General features: G+C 52.0%; 1 protein-coding gene across 1 annotated transcript in view; it reads left to right on the top strand.

Annotated features, from left to right (window-relative positions):
- The window catches only part of HSPA12A (heat shock protein family A (Hsp70) member 12A), a 61,765-nt gene that overhangs the window by 32,875 nt on the left and 9,475 nt on the right, over positions 1 to 19,415 (top strand). The window contains exons 4-7 of the mRNA XM_045878936.3: positions 1,312 to 1,498; positions 3,620 to 3,724; positions 8,180 to 8,296; positions 16,107 to 16,278. Of these exons, the coding sequence (XP_045734892.2) occupies positions 1,312 to 1,498; positions 3,620 to 3,724; positions 8,180 to 8,296; positions 16,107 to 16,278 (581 nt within the window). The remainder of the gene's footprint in view (positions 1 to 1,311; positions 1,499 to 3,619; positions 3,725 to 8,179; positions 8,297 to 16,106; positions 16,279 to 19,415) is intronic.

Below are 19,415 nucleotides of genomic sequence, written 5' to 3'. Positions count from 1 at the left end.
TCAGCACTCAGCCTTGCAGGAATAGTCCTTTCCCACCTCCCTGTTCCCATCAGGGCTCTCCTGCCTCCTTGTCACCATGGCTGTCACCCTGGTATGGAGGCACCCAAGTCTGTCTCTCCTCCTGGATCTCTCCTGTGAACCCCAGGCTTCCATCTCCAGCCCCCTCCTGGGAGTTCAGTGCCAGCAGGTTCACCTGGAGTTCCCTCGTTCCCTGCAGTCTCCTTGGTTAACCAGGGCTCCAGGTTTCTGGGAAGGGGGCTTTCTCCTCTGGGCTCCCAAGTGGGGGCCTCTGGTGCCTTGGCTCCTGCTCACACCATGGCCATTTGGCTTGGTTCTCCCTCGGGATGGCTCATCCTCCTCCATCCCTTTCCTCTGCCCTTGTTTAAGGCCCCTTGCCTCTGCTCCCAGATGAGGCCTGAGGCTCCTCCTCAGCCTCCTGGCTTCCTGTCTAGTTCAGTGTGCTCTGGTCAACCCCAGCTCTGATTCTGCCATGCCCCTGCCCTCCAACCTTTAGTGGCCTCCCGTTACTCACTCATTAATTCTCTCCCTTCCCAGGGTTCTCTTCAGCCTGGTTCCATACACCTTCCCAATCTTGTTTCTCACACTTCCCATTTATACACTCCTTCTCCACCCAAGCCAATCACTTAGCATCCCCGCACAAACCCCATGTTCTCCTACCTCTGAGCAGCCTGCAGTGCCCTTCCATCCTTCAAGATCCTGGCAGCTCTGTGTCAGTCCTTCGAGTCTCTCCTTAGCCCTGCATTCCTCCCCTTGCCCTACCATCCGGCACCTCTGCCTTCTCTGACCCCTAGGGCATTTCTTGGGTCCCTCGTTCCCATGTGATAAGGCAGGTATTTATGTATTTGTTTATACCCTACCTTGTCTTAGAGAGGACACAAGTCAGCTATACATTTGTTTTGAGGGCTTGCAAATTAAAAAAAAGACCCCGCCCCCCACAAAAAGACATAACCTCCTAGGTTGTGAGTTATTTGAAGGCAGAGACATAAAGGTTTCGTGTCTGTGTCGCCAGCACCCGGCACACAGTAGGTGCTTAGTGAACATGGAGTGGATGGTCAAAGCAGACCTCGTTCCTGAGCAAGACCCTGGTGCTTGCCCCTTTCCTTCTTCTCTCTGACTGAAGTCGGGTCTCTGATCACCACTCAACCAACAGAACCAGAGTGCACCTGTCGCGGCTCCCGTGAGCACCCACATCCGTAAGAATCGTGCACACAGTAGGTGCTCCAGTCAGTGCCGCCTGAACTAGGATTATGAAGGAAGGTTCTCATAACCTCTGCCTTTCCTTGATGTCAGGCGATGGGAAGGGGGCGACCCTGGGGTGTCCAACCAGAAGACTCCGACCACTATCTTGTTGACTCCGGAGAGGAAATTCCACAGCTTTGGGTATGCCGCCAGGGACTTCTACCATGATCTGGATCCCAACGAGGCCAAGCAGTGGCTGTACCTGGAGAAGTTCAAGATGAAGCTGCATACCACGGGGGTAAGCGAGCCTCTCCCTGGCCCCAAGTCCTCCGCATTGGAGAGCCAAGGTTCCTCCAGCCCCGAGGTCTTCCCAACCCAGGAAACCCTCAGGCTTCTCCTGAGTAGAAAGTAACATCCATTTGCCTTGATTTTAGAAGCAACCTGGAGCACACAACACTTTTGCGGAATACACGGCACTTTCTGATACACACATGGGCAGGGAGATATTCAGAATATTTAACAACGTGTGTGCCTTGGCAACTGACCGGTCAGAGTGGACACTGGCTGGAGCCCCGGCCGAGGGGGCTGGGGGCTCCCTGCTATGCCAGGAGATCCCTCTGCAGTTGCTGGGTTGTTGGGAGATCCGGGGATTCTGAAGGCAGGCCTTGGGGGCCGGGGGCAATTGGGGGACCCAGGGCAGTGGCGATTAGCTAACAAGTTTAGAAGTAAACCTGTGTGGGGAAGTGGTAGCTCAGGAAATCAGGTGCCCAATTTATTGGAGGCTCAACTCCCAGCATGCAGTGTTCTGTAAGCTGTCTACATCAGCTAGGCCCTTCTCCCAAGATTCATGGAAAAGTTTGGATCACAGGATAGGATTTTTTTTCAGTGTGAGCATTACATCCCACAGATTTTCTTTAATTTTTGGTACTTAGAGATTCAGGACGGCAATGGGTGTTTAAGACCATGGACCCTGGGACCAGATGGCCTAGATTTAAATCCTACCTCTAAAACTTGCAAGATGCTTAATCCAAGTGACTTAACCTTTCTGGGCCCTGTGTGGAATAGAGACACTCCAGGGCCTTCTTTGTGGGGATGGTGTAAGGATTAAAGGAATCAAAATACCTAAAGCTCTTAGAGCTGTGCTGGTACTAAGTTCTAGTCAGTTGCTCGCTCCTATGGTTATTGCTTTCATTTGTCTGCTGTTAACGTGCTTGCAGATGACAAAACCCATGTTAATGGAGACCCTGCAGCCAGCACCCTGCCTCCGAGGCCCTGTGTGCATCAGCGTGGCTCTCTGTGAAGCAGACAGGTTCCTGCTAGAAATGCATCCTCCCCGTTTCACCTGATGGCGGTCACCGCCCAACAGCAGTCTTGTGGGGTGGAACACGGGAATTTCTTCCGTTTTGAGTTTTTTCAGTTCTGACCCTCTGGCTTCCTGGTGGTTGGTCCCCTTTCTGAACCTGGGAGTTGCCCTGCCCCCAAATCTGGGGTGTTTTTGTTGAGCACTGGGGGTGGGGTGGCTGGTTGGGAAGGGGGGGCTTGTGCCGATGCGTCAGGACAGCCGACAGGCTCCACGAGGCCACTTTAGTAGCTTTGTGCCCCTTCGAACTCTAACCACAAGCCTCATTAGCCAGCTGGATCAATCCGGAGGCTGATTTTTTTTCCCCCCTGGTAGTAATGAGCCTCTGGGTTCGGGCTGCCTTGGGGGCTTCCTCCTGATGTTCGCTCCCACTCTCTGCCCATCGCCACCCTGTGAGCACTTTTCTTGTCATTTTTGAATGACCCCAGTCCAGCCAGTGTCTCACAGGCATCCTGCACCCAAGGGACCGGACTGCTTTAGCTACTGGCGGAGGAAGGGAGGTGGTGATGCTGCACTCCCAAGAGGATTAAGCACAGGTCTTAAAATAGGAGCTCTTCTATTTTGGCGACTCGGTTGGCAGCTCATCGGGGAATGAAGGCTTCATGTCTGTTTAGCATCATGCACGTCAGCGAGTTGGCGTGATGCTTTAGGCCTCTGCTGGAGGCTCCCGAGGGTGACCATGTGTGTCTGGGTGTGGAAATAGTATGTCAACTGCATCAGCAATGGTGCTTGCTTCCTTTCTCTTCTCCTGGGCTCTGTCGCCTCCCTGAAACCTCCGCTTCGTGAGGATCCAGGGAAGAGAGAATGAGAGGGAGGGAGGGAGGGAAAAGTGAGAGGTAGAGGCTGAAGGAAACAGCCAGGGCCCCTGACACAATAAGGGGACAATGCTGCCAGGCCCCTTAGTGGGAGATAGTGGAAGACACACTATCCCAGTCTACCAAATATCAGGAAACAGAAATGTGGTTCACTGGCTTCCCCAGATCTCCAAGTAGCAGTTCCCAAAGCCACAAGGTATGTCTCTCCTCCCTCATCTTACTGTTCCTTCCTCTCCCCCATCAGGACCTCACCATGGATACAGACCTAACGGCAGCAAACGGCAAGAAAATCAAAGCCCTTGAAATCTTCGCGTACGCCCTGCAATACTTCAAGGAGCAGGCGCTGAAGGTAGGACACGTGCCAGGGCCCTGGGGCAGGGGGAGGCGCACCTGCCAGCCAGGCGAGCAGGCACGGCCTCCAGGGACGAAGCGTAGGACTTACATTCAGAAAGCAGGATGCACCCTCATGCCCTGCTGGCAGGAATGGAAAGTGGGGCAGCCGCCGTGGAAAAGTCTGAGAGTTCCTCAAAGGTTAAACACAGGGCTACCACATGACCCAGTGATTCCACTCCTCAGCATATATCCAAGAGAGATGAAAACGCATATTCACATGAAAACCCGTCTATGAGCGTCTACAGCAGCAGTATTTGTAATAACTAAAAAGGGGAAACAACATGAACGTCCATCAATGGATGGATGGGTTACTAAGTGAGTCTATCCCTACAAGGAGATATTAGTCAGCCATAGAAAGGAGTGACTCACGGACGCCTGCAACCACATGGAGAAACCTTGAAAACGTTACTCTGAGTGAAAGAAGCCAGCCAATCCTGTGTGATTCCATTGTAAGAAATGTCCACAGTAGGTGAATCCCCAGAGAGAGGAGGTGGATTGGCAGGTGTCCGGGGCTGGGGGAGGGCACAGGAGTGACTGCTTATAGGAATGGGGCTTCTCTTTGGGGTGACGGAATTAGAGAGTGTGGTGGTTGCACAACCTTGTGAATATACTAAAACCACTGAATTGTATGCTTGAAAAAGGAGAATTTTATGAGATGTGAATTACATCTCAGTAAAAAAGATAGGCAGAAGACATGTGCGGCAGCTGTGGGGTCTCAGGTGAGGTGCTTAATTTCTCTGATACCCACATTCCTAACCAGAAGAGTGGGGCAGGTCGTGTACCTTGTGGGTTGTTTTACCAGACATGAGGCACCTCCCTCAGAGCTGGGCACAGTAAACTCCTGGCAAATGGTTGCTGTCATCCCTTCTCCCTGTCCCCCCAGGCCCCAGGGGAGAAGCTGGTGCCTGAGTGAGCCGCTTGGATGACTGTTGCAAAGTTTGGGCAGAGATGGCCCTGGATGGGGAAGAATTGGCTAATTTCTAAGTGGAATACAGCTGTCCACTTGGTGTCTCTGTCCATGGGCATGGTGATGAGTGGGTGTGAGTCAGATGCATAAAGAACCTTGTGTACTGAGCTTTATCCAAAAAGAATTGGGAACTTTAGAAGTATTTGGTATTATATGATCACTACAAGAAATTTAGTGAACTCTAGAAATAGAATAGAGTTCTAGAAATAGGGCCTGAGGGAAACAAAGACATGAGAATGTAATACTGCTTTCATCCATTCAAGCACCTCCTCCTCCTCCTCCTTCTCCTTCTTCTTCTTCTTCCTATTCCTCTTCTTCTCCTCCTCCTTCTTCTTTTTGGAGTACTTTTTGTGTGCCAGATAGTTCTGGCAGCATTGAAATCAACAGAGTGTGAAGGAGTATGTAGTCAACAGATTGGTGTTGTGAGGGGGTCATTGTGGGTGTTTGGTGTTTGGTGAAGACAGAGGTTCTGCCCAATGGGCTGCAGTAGGGAAGGCTCCCTGGTGGAGGTGCATCAGGGGCCTCTCACTGGCAGCAGCTGGAAGGGTGGGTGTTTTGAGCTGGTAGAATGGCACAAGATGATTGCAGGGGAAAGGAAACACAGCAGACAGCTCTGGAAAGCGGGCAGTTTGGGTTGAGAGAAGGGCAGGGCTGTGGGATCGAGTGGGAACAGCAAGCTTGGGTCGAGATCTTGCAAAGCCTCAAATGCCAAGCTAATGAACTCCTTGGGTCACGGGGAGCCATCCAAGGATTTCTAATAGGGGAATGCCATGGCCACAGAGATAACATTTGAGGGAGGGAGACCACAGCATCCCCAGGGCCTGCAGGGTGGAGGAAAGCCCTATGGAAACAGTGGACTCAGATCCTGAAGCAGGTGTTTCTGAGGGCTCTGAGACTCGGAGAGTGGGGGGTCACTTGGGGAACGTGAAAACCAAGAAGAAAGAGGGGGCCAGGGCGGAGGGAAGAAGTAGATTCTGGGAAGTAATTCTTCCACCGGCGGTGGGGGACGGAGAGGGGAGAGGACAGAAGGAAGGAGTAGGAGGGAGACGGAGTGTAAAGGAGAGCACATGATTCTAGGCGGCAACAAAGCGGACTAGGAGGCACAGAGATGTGGACCTCTGTCAGCCCGAAGAGCAGGGATCTCAGAGGCATGGGCTCAGCACCTGGTAGCCCAGACAGCCAATGAAGGACTGTCTGCCTATCGTGTCTGTAGCCATCTGGAGAAAGGTGAAGGAGCAGAGGGAGGCCCATGACTGCAGGGCCTTTGGATTAGGAGGAAGAGGCATGGGGATCTGGGGAAAATTTAGGACCTGAGAAAGTCCATGACATTGGCTTGTGTTTCAGGTTGGTCAAGGGGAAAAGAGTGAACAGCCCATCTCAGAAGGGGAGGGGAGAGATGGAGGGGGGCAGAGGGCCAACAGGGAGTGTAGGAGGGTGTGTGGTTTCGAACATGTCAGCTCAGCCAAGAGCTTTGGGAACCTGGTTGCACATTCTCCCAGCAGGGAGCATGCTATAAAGAAATTCCATGAAGAAAAGCTTTCTGAGGAGATTTATGAGCACCGGGCCCTCCACGAGAGGGCTGGCTGGTATTGGAAGGACAGATGGGTTCAGAGGAGGGGACTGTTGCACGTTGGACCAGGATAAGCAAAATAGAGTATCTACTAAAGTATCGTATCTCAGGAATCACAGGCAGGAAGCAGGCTCATCGTTCATGAAGGAAAGCAAGTGAAAAGGGCCTGACATACTGAGATGTTTAATTAATGGCAGGGTCCTTTACCTTCTAAGCTGTACTCTATCCACTGGTGAACAAACAGCTTTAAACAACCTTCCCTACGGTCAGGGAAGCCCATCATTCACCTTTTGAGCCTTTTCCTGTTTAAAGAGTTTAAAATAGCCTGGATGGTGCTCGGCGGCCTGCTTAGAACACTTCCCAACACACATCACTACTTGCCTGCCTTTAAAGCCCAATGCAGACCTGCAAGGAAATAAAACATGATAAAAACAAAACAAAACAAACCCCGCTGTTTCACGCAGAGGTGTTTTTAAAAACATGTTTAAAAAAAAAGTATACTAGACGTACTTAACACTGCTGAGCTATGTGCTTTAAAAAGGTTCATGTGGTAGATTTTACATTATGGGTTATTGTCACAATTAGAAATAAAAAAAAATTTTTAAAGGGCAAAAAAAAGGGTTTACGGACTGATCACATAGGAAGTTAATTCCGTGACATGGTAGCTCCGTCCCAAGGTATCTACTGAAACAAGAGAGGAAATGAGATACCTATCAGAAGAAACAGATTGCCAGCCTGTTAATCTTCTGAAACCTGTCCCCAGAACTGACTCCGATGCAGATGCGCGTTGGTGCATGTTTAGGTTTGATTTCAGATTTGTCTGGTGAATGTGGCAACTGGAGGGGAAGGGCAGGAAGAAGCAAGCTTTATCAGAGGTCTTCTCTGGGCGAGCTTCTTCCAGGTGTTCTCAATCTCCCCAGAAACACAGAGCATTACTGTTATTCTCCCCATTTTACAGATGGGAATACTGAGTCTGAGAACTATTCTAGAGACGTATTTTGTCTGCATGGACTTGGTGTGAACCTCTGATGCTTCTGCCAATCCCTTTTATCTGTGTGGTTCCTGCTGATGTGGTTTTAATCTTAACCAAAAGCTAAGGGCAGCATAGTTCTTGCTTGGGTCATGTTCATATCCCTCCCGTCCTGCTAGGAGAACTGCCCTGAGGTGCTGACCTTGCCATAAGGCAGAGGACAGTGACAACTCTGACAACAACTGCCACCAGGTGTTAAGCAGTGCTATGGGGCAGGCCCTGTTCTAGATATGAACCACATGTAACAACTTAGTTAAGACCTTGGCCTTTAGAGTTAAGATATAACTGGGTCTGGGTCCAAATTTTGGCTCTGTCACTTTCCAGATGTGCAGTCATCAGAAGGTACTGCACGTATCTAGGACTCAGGTTCCCATCTGTAGAAAAGACACATAGTTATCATCCCTTCCTAGTGGGATCCTGGAACTAATGGAGATGAGGTATGCAAAGTGCTTAACACAGAGTAAGCTCCCAGTAAATGTAGCTCTCAGAAAATTATCACTCCTCCCAACAACAGTGTGAGCTAGGTATTATTATCCCCATTGTGCAGATGAGGAAACTGAGGCCTGGGAGGCTGTTACTTGCCCTGTCACATGACTCAGAAGTGGCCAAAGGCCTCTGACCTGCCTGCTTCCTGCTTGCAGTCACGTTCAGTGAGTGAAAGGAGCAGAGCTCCCTGCTTGTGGAATAATCAGGAAACAGACCCTTGCTCCCTGACACTAGTAAGTTCAGGAGGCTGTAGAGTAGATGCCCCAAGAGTTCATGGCCAGGAAGCCTGGAATTCTCCGTGAAGCTGTAGGAGGACCAGCTGTTTCCTCTTGACCTGCTGCATTTCCCTTGGCTTTAGGAGCTGAGTGACCAGGCGGGGTCGGAGTTCGAGAACTCTGATGTCAGATGGGTCATCACAGTGCCTGCCATTTGGAAACAGCCCGCCAAGCAGTTCATGAGACAAGCTGCCTATCAGGTGAGTGTGGGGGTGGGGCGGGTGGCGGCCCAGGATGCCCATGGGGGTGACTGTCACCCCACTCAGGTGTCTCCAGCACTCACAGGCCTCCCTGGGAGGCAGTGAGGGGTCTCCCACTGCCCAGGGGACATGAAGCCTTCCTCCTGGGGGAGGAATGGGGGTCAGGTCCATAAGGGTTGGGCTGGGCTCAATTTTCTTTCTGGCATTATACCTTCTACACCGTAAGTTCCCCAGGGCTAGGATTGCAAACTGGGGTACAGAGACATTTTGCCGTGGGTGAATGGACCCTCAGGAAAAAGCTTAGGCAATAAGAATGTTTGAAGAAGAAAGGAATAAAGAGAAAGCCAGTGGCTGTGACCAAGCACAGCAGCTTGGTATAGAGGTTGAAATCTGCATCTGTACAGCTGGGTCATAAGGGAGATAGAATGATCTTCTGCACGTGTCACCTTGTGAGTAACACGGGAGCACAAGGGTCAGGGGGTGGTGAGGCCACCAGACCCGTGTGGTGGCAGACACCTGGATGAGGGCAGTGGCATGGCTGAGGAGTGTGCCAGTCAGCATGGCGCCATGGATAGAACATTCTAGTGCCAGTGGCCAGCCCATTCCTCCTGGGCGTTGGGGGCATCCCTGGTACCATGGACCCTCATGGCCGCCAAGCCTCACACTGTCCGCAGGCCACGTGTGCCATGACGGGGCTTCCACGAGGGTCTGACTCCATGGCAAGAATGGCTGGCCGTGCTGACCTGCCATTCTGACCCCAAGGTCAGAGCTGGCTCCCGCTGTACTTAATCCCTTGGGTTAATGAAAGGCCACCCTGGGGCCTGGGCCCACTCTGTGCAATGAGAGTCAGTTTCCAGAGCCTTCAACCTGAGCTGGGCTGGGGAAAGTCATATATATGTATGACGTAATATATGTTCCCTTGCCCGAAGCCACACCTCCCAGGGGACAGCCACTGCTCCTGGGGGACATGTCTCTGATGTTGAGTTTGTAGCCATAGGTATGAACTTTCCTTTCAAAATACCTACCAATCAACCCTGAGTACCAAATGCAGCAAAATGGCCATGGTTACCTTGGTGTCATGAATTGTACTCACCACTTGGAGCTTTACCCCAGGTGACAGGTAGAGTTCCAGGGAGAGCAATGTCCCTGCTCCACCCCCACCCCCAATCTCCCCACTTCCCCTTCTTCCCTCTGCTGCAGGCTCTCCTCTGCTCTCCCCTTCAGCGTGAGAATCTGGCTCAGTCTACGTAGCTGCCAAAAATAGATTTGTTTTTATAGGGATGAAGGAAGAAGGTGGAAGTTCCAGAAAGAGGCAACTTCTTTAAAAAGGAAGAAACCCAAATGCAGTTTTGCTGTCCACAGAAGCCCTGGGCATCCTGGAGCTTGTCCTCAGTGCCAGCCTTCAGGCAGCATCCAAAGACGGGACGCTGGGACACGGCTGTCTGTGGAGACACAGCCAGCGTTCTGACTTTGCACAGGAAGGAGACTCAGGATTCAGGGCTTTGACTCTTGTTTTCCCACAGGAAAACTGCAGCAACAAACATGTGACCCGGAAAAGGGTCAGTTCTTATTTTAGCCTGAAACAGAAAGAGGTGCAAGGACTGGGAGATTTGTCAGGGCCGTTGGAGCCTCGGGCTCGCTCTTCCTAAGGACTGCCTCTCTGAGAAGTGGGGCCTGGCGGGGAGGCCCCTCGTTCTTGGGTCGAGGAGGAAACCAGGCAGATGGAGGTGTGGTGCCCTCCAGGGTTTGGCAGAATCAAAATGGCACCTCAGAGGGGTGAATGTAACCAGCATTTATGGACGTGGGCACTTTTCTTTGTGAAGCCCAGAGATACTCTGCAGACTGCCCCATCCTTTGGTTGTTGGGTAACTTCTGATGGGTGTGGCGTTTGTGCAGCTTAATTTTTGGCTCTTTGTAATTCTGATTTGATACTTGTGTCGAGTTTAGTCACTGAACGGCTTTCAAGATGGCAGGGGCCATTCAATCATTCTTGGTTTACTCCTTCATTTATTCACTAAACAAACCCATACTGGGGTCGTCTGTGTGCTGGGACATGTAGGTGCTAGATTCATATCCTGTGTACCAAGATGAGGCCCCACTCTCAGGTTGCTCATAGCTGAGTGGCTCATCGCAGCCTTTTGTACTTCAGAGAGAGGGGCAGAGGGAGTTGTGGGGCACAACAGTTTGCCGACTAGTCTATGGTATCTTTTAGCTCGTCTTCTGGAAGAGTCCCCATGACGACATGGAAATGAAGCGTGGCCAGAATTAGTATCTCTTCAATTCTCTCTCCTCATCCTCCATTAATTGTACAGAATAAGAAAAATGTGTACCTCTGATAGTTAATTTTATGTGTAAACTCAACTGGGCCAAGGGGTACTGAGATATTTGGTCAAACATCATCCTGAGTGTTTGCTGTGAGGGTATTTTTGAATGAGATTAACATTTAAATTGACTGACTAAATAAAGAGATTGCCCTCCCTAAGGCGGGTGGGCCTCATGCAATCAGTTGAAGGCCAGACTAGAACAAAACTCCCTAGAGTAAGAGGGGATTCCTACTGCCCACCTGCCTTCAAACTGGAACATTGTTTTTCTCCTCCCTTTGGACTTAGTCTGAAACAGCTCTTCCTGGGTCTTGAGGCTGCTGGCAAGGGAACTATCCCATAAGCTCTCATGGTTCCCCAGCTTGCTGACTGTAGATCTTGGGACTTGTCAGTCTCCATAATGGTGTGAGCCAATCCTTTACAGTAAATCTCTTTCTGTGTTTACATACATCCTACTGGTTCTGTTTCTCTGGAGAATGCTAATACAGAACCTGAGCACAAAACATAGTTCTTGGGTCAGCCAGCTTCTGAGATCTGAGGATGCCCACCATCCCTTGCACCCAGAGTGCTGCCCATCAGCCTGGCTTCAGAAGGAAGAGCTGGAAGGATGAGGTAGGATGGTACTCTGTCAGGGCAGCTAGGAAACTGGTCACATCTCCCCTGCTTGCATGCAGGAAATGGAGTCCCTCCTTCAGGCCTGTTGGCGGCCCTGTGAGCCCAAGTTCACGGCACAGTCAGATAGGGGCTGAGCTTCATTCCTCCACTGGCCTGGTGGAGGGGGAAGAGACCTGGATGCAGAGCAAGAGATGAGGCTCTGGGCAGCATCTCTCATGGAAGAAGCAAGCCTGGAGGGGCTGGTTCTGGGGCCTCCACTCAGAAGTCTGGGATTCAGTGCTGAGGTTGGTGGGGGCTGCAGAGCACTTTATGGATACAGTTTTATCTGTGAAACTCCAAAAACTCCTCTTGTGTCAAATGCTTGTTGAAAAAGTAGGTTCAATCTCTATGTTTTATAATTCATGGCCTCAGGGCCCCGTTAGACCCTCTCAGAGCATTCGCTGAATAGCCCGTAGCAGGAAGAAGAGCTGATCCCTCTTCTGAGGCCTTCAGGAAACATCTAGAATGGGCGACAGTTCCACTGAGTCTTGAGGGATAGTCATTATGGGTAGGAGATAGTCCAGTTGATTTCTAGAGGTGGTTTGCCGGAAACGTGTAACTCTAGTGGGTTCTGGAAACCTGTCAAATAAAAGATAATCCCTCACGGAGGATGATCTCCCCTGACGTGGAGTTAACAGCTGGTACTGCAGTGAAAAATAATCACATCGGGGGGTGGGGGGGACTACGGTGGCTGACACCCAGACCTGGTGCAGCTGTAGCCCCAGGCGGCTGGACGTGCGCCCCGCAGAGCGTCCCCCCGTCTGGCCACCTTCACGGCTGTGCACGCGTCCCTGGACGGCTTCCCTGGCTGACAGCAGGGCTGAGGGGCAGACGAGTCGATATCAGGGCCCACGTCCCCAACCTCCTCGAGTGTGATTTTCTGCTCCTCCCAAGTGGGGCTCGGGACCAGGAAGCAGGGCTCTCAGAGGGGCTATGGTGGTACTCCCGCTGTCCCAGGTTCCTGGAGGACTCAAATGGGATAGTGCATTCTTGGTGCAGACCCTTTCTGTTGGTAGCCTCCCCAGGTCATGTCAGCAATAGGCTCTCATTCGTGTTCTGGAGACAAGGGCCAGGAAATCACAGAATGAAGGCTGCCTGGAGGGATGGCGGGTTCATGCACTCAGCAGCTACCCCCCGAGCACCTGCTATGTGCTGACCTTGGAAAGGGGCATCTTGCAGGAGAGGCTCGGCGCGTCTGCATGATCTGTAGTTGGAGATGGAATAGGCTAAGTGCTTGGCCAGCCGGGGCGCAGGGGAGGGAGAGCTTACGTGGAACAGCGGCTGCAAGGTACCAGCTTCAGAGGCAGAACTAGCCAAAGCAGTGAGTGCTCCCCTGCTCTGGTGGGCCCAGGCCTGATCCCAGGGCTCCTGACAGTTGCCAGGCTGTGGGCTTCTGTTGAGAAGGACTGCAAGTGTTTATGCAGAAAGCCTACCCTTCCAGGCACTGGGTCCTCCTGCCCAGAGATAAAGACATCTGAGTTTTTGAGCATCTGGCAGATGCTTTTGCATTTCCTCTTTTTCTTGGAGTCCATAAGCAGCTCTGGGACCCCTCCTGGGGAGAGGGAACCTGGCAGAGCCCGCTGCCTCTTGCCTCAATCCTTCAGCTCTCCACTATGGCCCTCATGGGAGTTGCTATTGGGACATGGCCCCTCACTCTCTCTGGGGAGCAGGATGGGGGCTGGTTCGAGGAAAGGAGTGTGGTTAGCTTGTCCTGGGCCTCTCACTGAGCTTACCTTCCCCACTCCCCACCCTTGCTGGTTGGAGGTCCTCTGCCCCCCTGCTCCCCATCTGCATCCTCTCCTGGGTACCATGGGGAACCCTCTGTGGAAATGGGTCAAAGTTTTTGCTTCAGGGCTGAGGCCAACCCAGCTGGGGAGGGACAGATGAAAGGCCTCCCCTGAGGGGTGTAGCCATGCTGTTTGGGGCATTTTGGGGCAGCCTGTGTGTCTTTCATGTCTTCAGGATTCGGGAGCATCCCAGGGGGAAGCTGGATTGTGTAAATCACATACCTCAAGTTGTGTAACTGTACTCAATGCTCTTCGCTTCTCTGGAATTCCTGATTTGGCTTTCTATTTAAATACTTCACATCTGTTTTTTTTTTTTTTTAAAGATTTATTTATTTATTTGTTTATTTATTTATTTATTTATTTGAGAGAGAGAGAGAGAGAGAGAGAACGGGAGCTCAGGGGGAGGACCAGAGGGAAGGGGAGAGAGAGAATCTCCAGGAGACTCCCTGCTGAGCACAGAGCCTGACTCGGGGCTCGGTCTCAGGACCTTGAGACCATGACCTGAGCCGAAACCAAGAGTTGAACACAACTGACTGAGCCCCCCCGGCCCCCCGATACTTCATGTCTACCTCAGAGGGGCTGCTCACGGTCTCAGGGAAGGTGTGGAGAGGGATGAAGGCATTGAGTTTTTCTTCTTGTTCCCTCCTGTCCCCCACTGCTGGGTCCAGGCCGGCCGGTGCTCTTCCTGGCCACGTGGAGGGAGACTGCCGGGCCGGTGGACATCCTAGTGGGACACAGGGCAGTAGTGAGCCTTTCCTCCTTCCCAATGGCCCTGGCACGGCCCTGGCGCTCTGCATTCCTCGCCCCTCCTCCTGGGCTATTTTCCCTTCTGAACTTTGGAAAAGCATCTTAAACAGTTTGGCCTGGTTGTTTCTTTGCTGCTAGCTTTTCCTTCTTCCTCACACCATTTTCTGGAAAGCTGGACCTGCTAGCTTCTATTCTAGGAGGCCCTTGACTTTACAAACCCACGAAGGAGGGAAAGTCAGTCTTCGAGAGCGGTCCTTTAGAAGGGGGCTCCTCTTGGTTTTATGTTGGATTTCTTCTGGGATCCTGGGGCTTAAGGTTCAGAGGTTTCAACTTTCCTGGTGACACTTAGGTCTGTAAACCTTGTTCCCTGTCATTGGGCACTGCAGCGTCAGCTGTCTTGGCGCTAAGGATGTCTAAGTGACCCTGTGGGAGGCTGGGGGAGAGGGACTTTTAGTCCCTTGGGTTGGGAGTAGTGGGAAATCTTGTTATGCATCTGGGTCAGTGGCCTGTTGATGGGCATGCAGGCCTTCTGCACCCAGGGACCAAACTGATGGGCATAGATGCTGCCCATGTGTAGTTGGTTAACAGCTGAAGGCACAAAGCAGTAAGGAGGCAGTTTTTCTGTGGATGGTGTAGGTTTTGTAAAGTCAGTCTTCTAGAAGGGGTTCTACCACTTGTGAGGCATCTGGTATCGGCAGGGGGGAGATTTAAGTCACCTGCCTGCCAATGGTTTCTCATTAAGACACGGTTAACTGGTTCATTTGGGGGTACGGTTATTACGGAGAATTGTCTACATGCAATTAGAGGTGGGATACCATCTAGTGCTGTCCTGGATTTACTGGGTAAAGAGATCGTACCTTGAAACCAGCAGAAGGAGGAGCATTAGAGACACCCTGGGAGTTTCGTCCAAGCCGAAAGGCCTGGGTCCCACCCTGGTACCTGAAGTCAACGAGAGCAGGAGAACCAAGAACCAATTAAAGAGCTGGTCTTCGAGGCTTGAGACTGGGTCTGGGCTTGCTCGGCCACATACAGGATGGATACATTTGAGCCTGAGACTGTCCGGGTTTCAGCACTGAGAGTCCATGTCCCAGGAAACCCAGGACCATTGGTCACCCTACCTCTCTGAGCCTTTGTTTCTTTCTGCATAAAGTGAAGGTGTTGTACAAAAGGCCAAGAAGGGCCTTTGCATTTTTAATATTCTAACTGGAACCCTCTCCCTTCCTTGTCCAATAACTGAATCTTCTAAGCCCCTTCCATCTGTGACTCTAGGCTGTGACTCTAGAGAGGTCACTGTACGTACATGTGTGACATTAGGCAGACTGTTCACCCTGATCTACAAGATGAGTCCACTACACCTTATGGGCTTGGTGTAGAACCAGAGTCTCCTCCGAAGTGGGTATGGTGCGAGGGCAGCACCCCGAAGTTCCCTAGGGAATAGCAACAAAGCAAACACAGTGGTGAAGGACACAGCGTGTCTCTGTCCCGTCATGCTGGCGACCAGGAAACCCTCGGGGCTTGAACGGCTTCAGCGAGCAAGCAAGGCCTCACGCTTTAGTTCCTAGGCCACGGGAAGTGGGCAGGGACCTGGTAGAGGCCATGCCAGGCTCAGGTCTCCATGTGCCCTCCAAAGGGTGGTCCCAGAGCCCCTTGGCCGGCTCTTGTAAGGGGCTGTGACTGGAATAGGCCAGATGTCACAGAGCAGAAGCATGTCTGCTATTAAAGGGGTAACGGCTTTGAATAAAGTAACTGTCAGCTGCCTTTTGACCCATATTCTAGAAAGCATGAGACTGTGTGGGATTCCAGGAGAGCTTTCTCCCAGAGCCCCGGAGCCCTCCTTGGTGTGCTGGAGACACGTCAGATTCCCAGACAGCCAAATCCGATGCTCACGTAGCTGAGGTCCAGGGATGGCCCATTTGTTTCCTGGGCCACCAAAGATTGGGGTCTGCCTTTAGATCGTAACCAGAAACAGACCACCTGCCTTCCATCTTCTGACAGTTTTCAGAGTTTGGGGCATTTCCCTCTTCATACTGCTCAGTTCTGGGCCAAGCAAGTCCCAAATGAAAGAGGCCGCAGGGCCCAGAGAGCCTTGCATCTCCCAAAGGCACCCACACATTTTCTTTGGCTCCTCCGCAGTGTTTGGGGACCCGGCCTGGGGCTCAGCTCCCCATCACCACTGAATGTAATCCCTGCAGGGGTCTGTGGAGGGAATTTCCCAGACAGGCAGAGCACAAGTGTCCCTTCCTGGAGGGCGTCAGCGCAAGGCGTGTGTGTCCTCAGAGTGGTCCTGCCTCTGTCTTCCAGGCAGGCCTGGCCTCCCCCGAGACCGCCGAGCAGCTCATCATTGCCTTGGAGCCCGAGGCGGCCTCCATCTACTGCCGGAAGCTGCGGCTGCACCAGATGATCGAGCTGAGCAGCAAGGCCGCGGTCAACGGGTACAGCTCCAGTGACACAGTGGGAGCTGGGTTTGCACAGGGTACCTCCTGCTCTCTCTCTCCCCTCCCTGCTCGCTCCCCTCCCACCCCTGCATGGTTCTTGGCCCTGATTACTGAAAGATCCTTAGCACCGTAATGAAGAATCAAGATGCCCCCAGAGAGGTCAGCTGTAAGCACCTCTGTCCTCGGCCCCTCGACCTGGCCTCCCCAGGGCCCCTCAGAGACTCTGCAGTAGTTACCCCAGGGTTATCACCTGCCCGCCCGTGTGCCTTGGGCTGGGGGAGGGTGCTTCTCTCTAAGTACCTGACAGTGGCCTTGAGAGCAGCTCTTGGCCTTACATTTTACTAGGCTCTTAATTTTTCTTGTTCATTAACTGATTCTTAATCTAATCCCACTTGCCTGTTATTAATTCCTCCATTAAGACTGTTGATTTACTGCTGACTCACTCACTGGGGCCGCTTTGTGTGTGGTTAGCTCATTATGTGTCTTAGCCGTGAACCTGGCAGAGTTGAAAATACAGATGAACGGGGCTGAGTCTTCCTGACCCGGCTGATGCGCATTTAGCTGTGGGACATAGTACTGCCTAGGGGGAGCCAGGATGGGCGTTAAGGAACTTTTCCTCTTCTTTTTTTTTTTTAAGATTTTATTTATTTGACAGAGAGAGACACAGCGAGAGAGGGAACACAAGCAGGGGGAGTGGGAGAGGGAGAAGCAGGCTCCCCGCGGAGCAGGGAGCCCGATGAGGGGCTCGATCCTAGGACTCTGGGATCATGACCTGAGCCGAAGGCAGATGCTTAATGACTGAGCCACCCAGGCGCCCCAGGAACTTTTCCTCTTTAACATTCACCTGTATGCAAGTTGGTCACAGTTTCGGTCCTCAGATCTGTTTTCCCTTCTATCTGGGGCTCTATGAGTGGTGCAGACACCCTAGGTCAGGGTCAGAGCTACCAACGTGAGTGAGCACAGGCACTGATGGGAGTGCTGGGGGTGCTGTTCCCAGAGGAGACCTCGGGGCAGAAAGCCACCCATCCCCGTGCCCACCCCATCCTGGAAGGCCCAGGAGGAGGAGGAGGAGGAGGAGGGAGAACATTAGCGGGAACTACCGCCCCCTGTTCCCCCGACAGCCTGGGTCCAACTTTTCCTGGGTCCCCACACCTGAGGCCTGTGTCTGCACTCTCCCACGGCAAAGGGGCCCTGGCTCCGCCTTCGCACGGCCCTGCGTCCTCTCCTCCAGAATTCTCCTCTTCCTCTTCACCCGGTCACACTGCCCCAGAGGTCGCCACTCTGCATTTTCAACCGGAGACGGAGGAGTCGGTGAACCTCAGCCATAAGGCAGTGGCAGAGAGTTCGCTGGTCTGGTCCCCAGGCTGCCGGGGCTGAGGGCTAGCACCTCACGCCTGACTCACCCGGGCAAATGGAAGCTGTTGCCTTTCAACTTGATTTGCCTTTTTTTGGGCAATGCTTGGCCTCCACCGGAGTATGGCAAGGCTAGCCTTCCTGCTAACTAAATCAAATGTATTAATGTTTTAAATACTCAGAATGACATATTTATTTAAATTATCTTCATCGTTTTCATGGGAAAAGAGACACACGACCGACTGGGCTTCCTGCCTTACGTGCGTGCTCTTACTGGTTCACACACACACACTCAGGTCAGAACTAGCTAATCGTAGTGCAGCTTTTCTTAATACGTCCTAAGTGTAACACTCACATTTGAAGGGGAAACTGTTTTTGAATGCTTGCCTTCCCCGAGAGCTCAGTTTTGGGGTTCCTTTCCTTTAACTTATCCTGTCTGCCTCCACACTGCTCCATGTCTGTGTCCTGTGCCTTGTGGAATTTGCTCTCGTCTTGCGCTCCGAAGGTCTTTTTGGTTTTTGAAATCCTCCCACGGTTGGCCATGACCCCTCAGAGGGGCAGAGAAGCAGGGGTTCTAGCTCAGCCTTCTTTTACAGTTACGGCCTGTCTCCCAGAAGGAGGGGGCGCTGCCTGGGGAGGCCTGGCAGGGCCCTTAACCAGGAGCTCCCTGGTTGGAATTAGGGCCCTGAGCCCCCCGGGCTGTTCTCTGCCCTCTGATGCTCCTCCATGACGGACGCCCAGTGGACACTACTGAGGGGAACGGGGCTGGCCTCTGCCTCCGGCATCACAGGGTTGCTGTCCATATTATTTTGCACCAAAAGGATTTCATGAGATCAGTAAAGGATCCCCTTTTTATAATCTTGGGCTTAATTTGCCTAAAAACATGGTAATTTTTTTTTGAGAGCTCAGAACATGTTTTATTAGTCTGGCTTGATCATTTTTTTATAAATGACATCTAGATTGTTTTAGCAAACCAAATGCCCATTATAAGGTCTGCAATAGAAGTTCATCTGGAGCCAGTGCTGGGAACAGGAGAGAGGCCCTGAGTTTGAGGACCCCTCCCAGGCCTGCAGAAACTCTTTAATCAAGACGGCCTCATCACTGAACGCCAAGGCCCGAAGAATTTAAGAGCTGACGGCTCTTGCTGTTCTAATCCCCAGAGAAGACACTGTTTTGCAAACACGGTGCTCCTTGCTAGAAGAGGGTAGAGGGTCAAGGGTCCTTAAGTGGATGACCAGCAACAGATGGATTTGTAGGGCAATTCAAAGTCAGCAGCACCAGTTTTTAGGAACTAGAAAAATTGGTGGTGGCGGGGGAGGCAAGGTTGTGGGATGGGGCAGCAGAGCAGTGGACAGAACCTTTATCTGTAAAATCAGGCGTTGCTCTAAATTGTTCATTGCAGTGATCATTTGTTGGGTACCGAGTCTCATAGTTGGTGCTTTGCCTTCATTATCACCTCCTGTGTGCTGGGCATCACACTGGGTGCTGAGATAAAATCAGAGAACCAGTCCCTGCTCTGCCTGTGAGGAACTTAGGCCAAGTGTTATTATCCCCATTTTATGGATGTGGAAACTGAGGCCCAGAGGGGTTACGTGATTTGCCCCAATGGGCACCTTGGCTGTGCCCTGCTGATCCCCAGATACCCTCTCGCAGCACCTTTCTCATCTCTTAACGTTCGTGTTCTGCTTTGTCACTGTAAGTTGTTGAATCTCAAAGGCATGAGGGCCTGTGGTCCAAGGGTGGATGTGGAGCTGCAAGACAGAGTCGTGGGAACTGCAAGCCCCTTAACCTCGTCCGACCTGGTTTCCTCCCTCCTCTGAAC

The sequence above is a fragment of the Mirounga angustirostris genome, unplaced genomic scaffold, assembly GCF_029215605.1.
Source record: "Mirounga angustirostris isolate CCGP_5_RB_7025 unplaced genomic scaffold, mMirAng1.0.hap1 SCAF_6, whole genome shotgun sequence".
In the NCBI taxonomy this organism is placed as follows: Eukaryota; Metazoa; Chordata; class Mammalia; order Carnivora; family Phocidae; genus Mirounga; species Mirounga angustirostris.
Note: the sequence above shows the minus strand (reverse complement) of the source record. Positions and strands in the feature narration are given on the sequence as shown.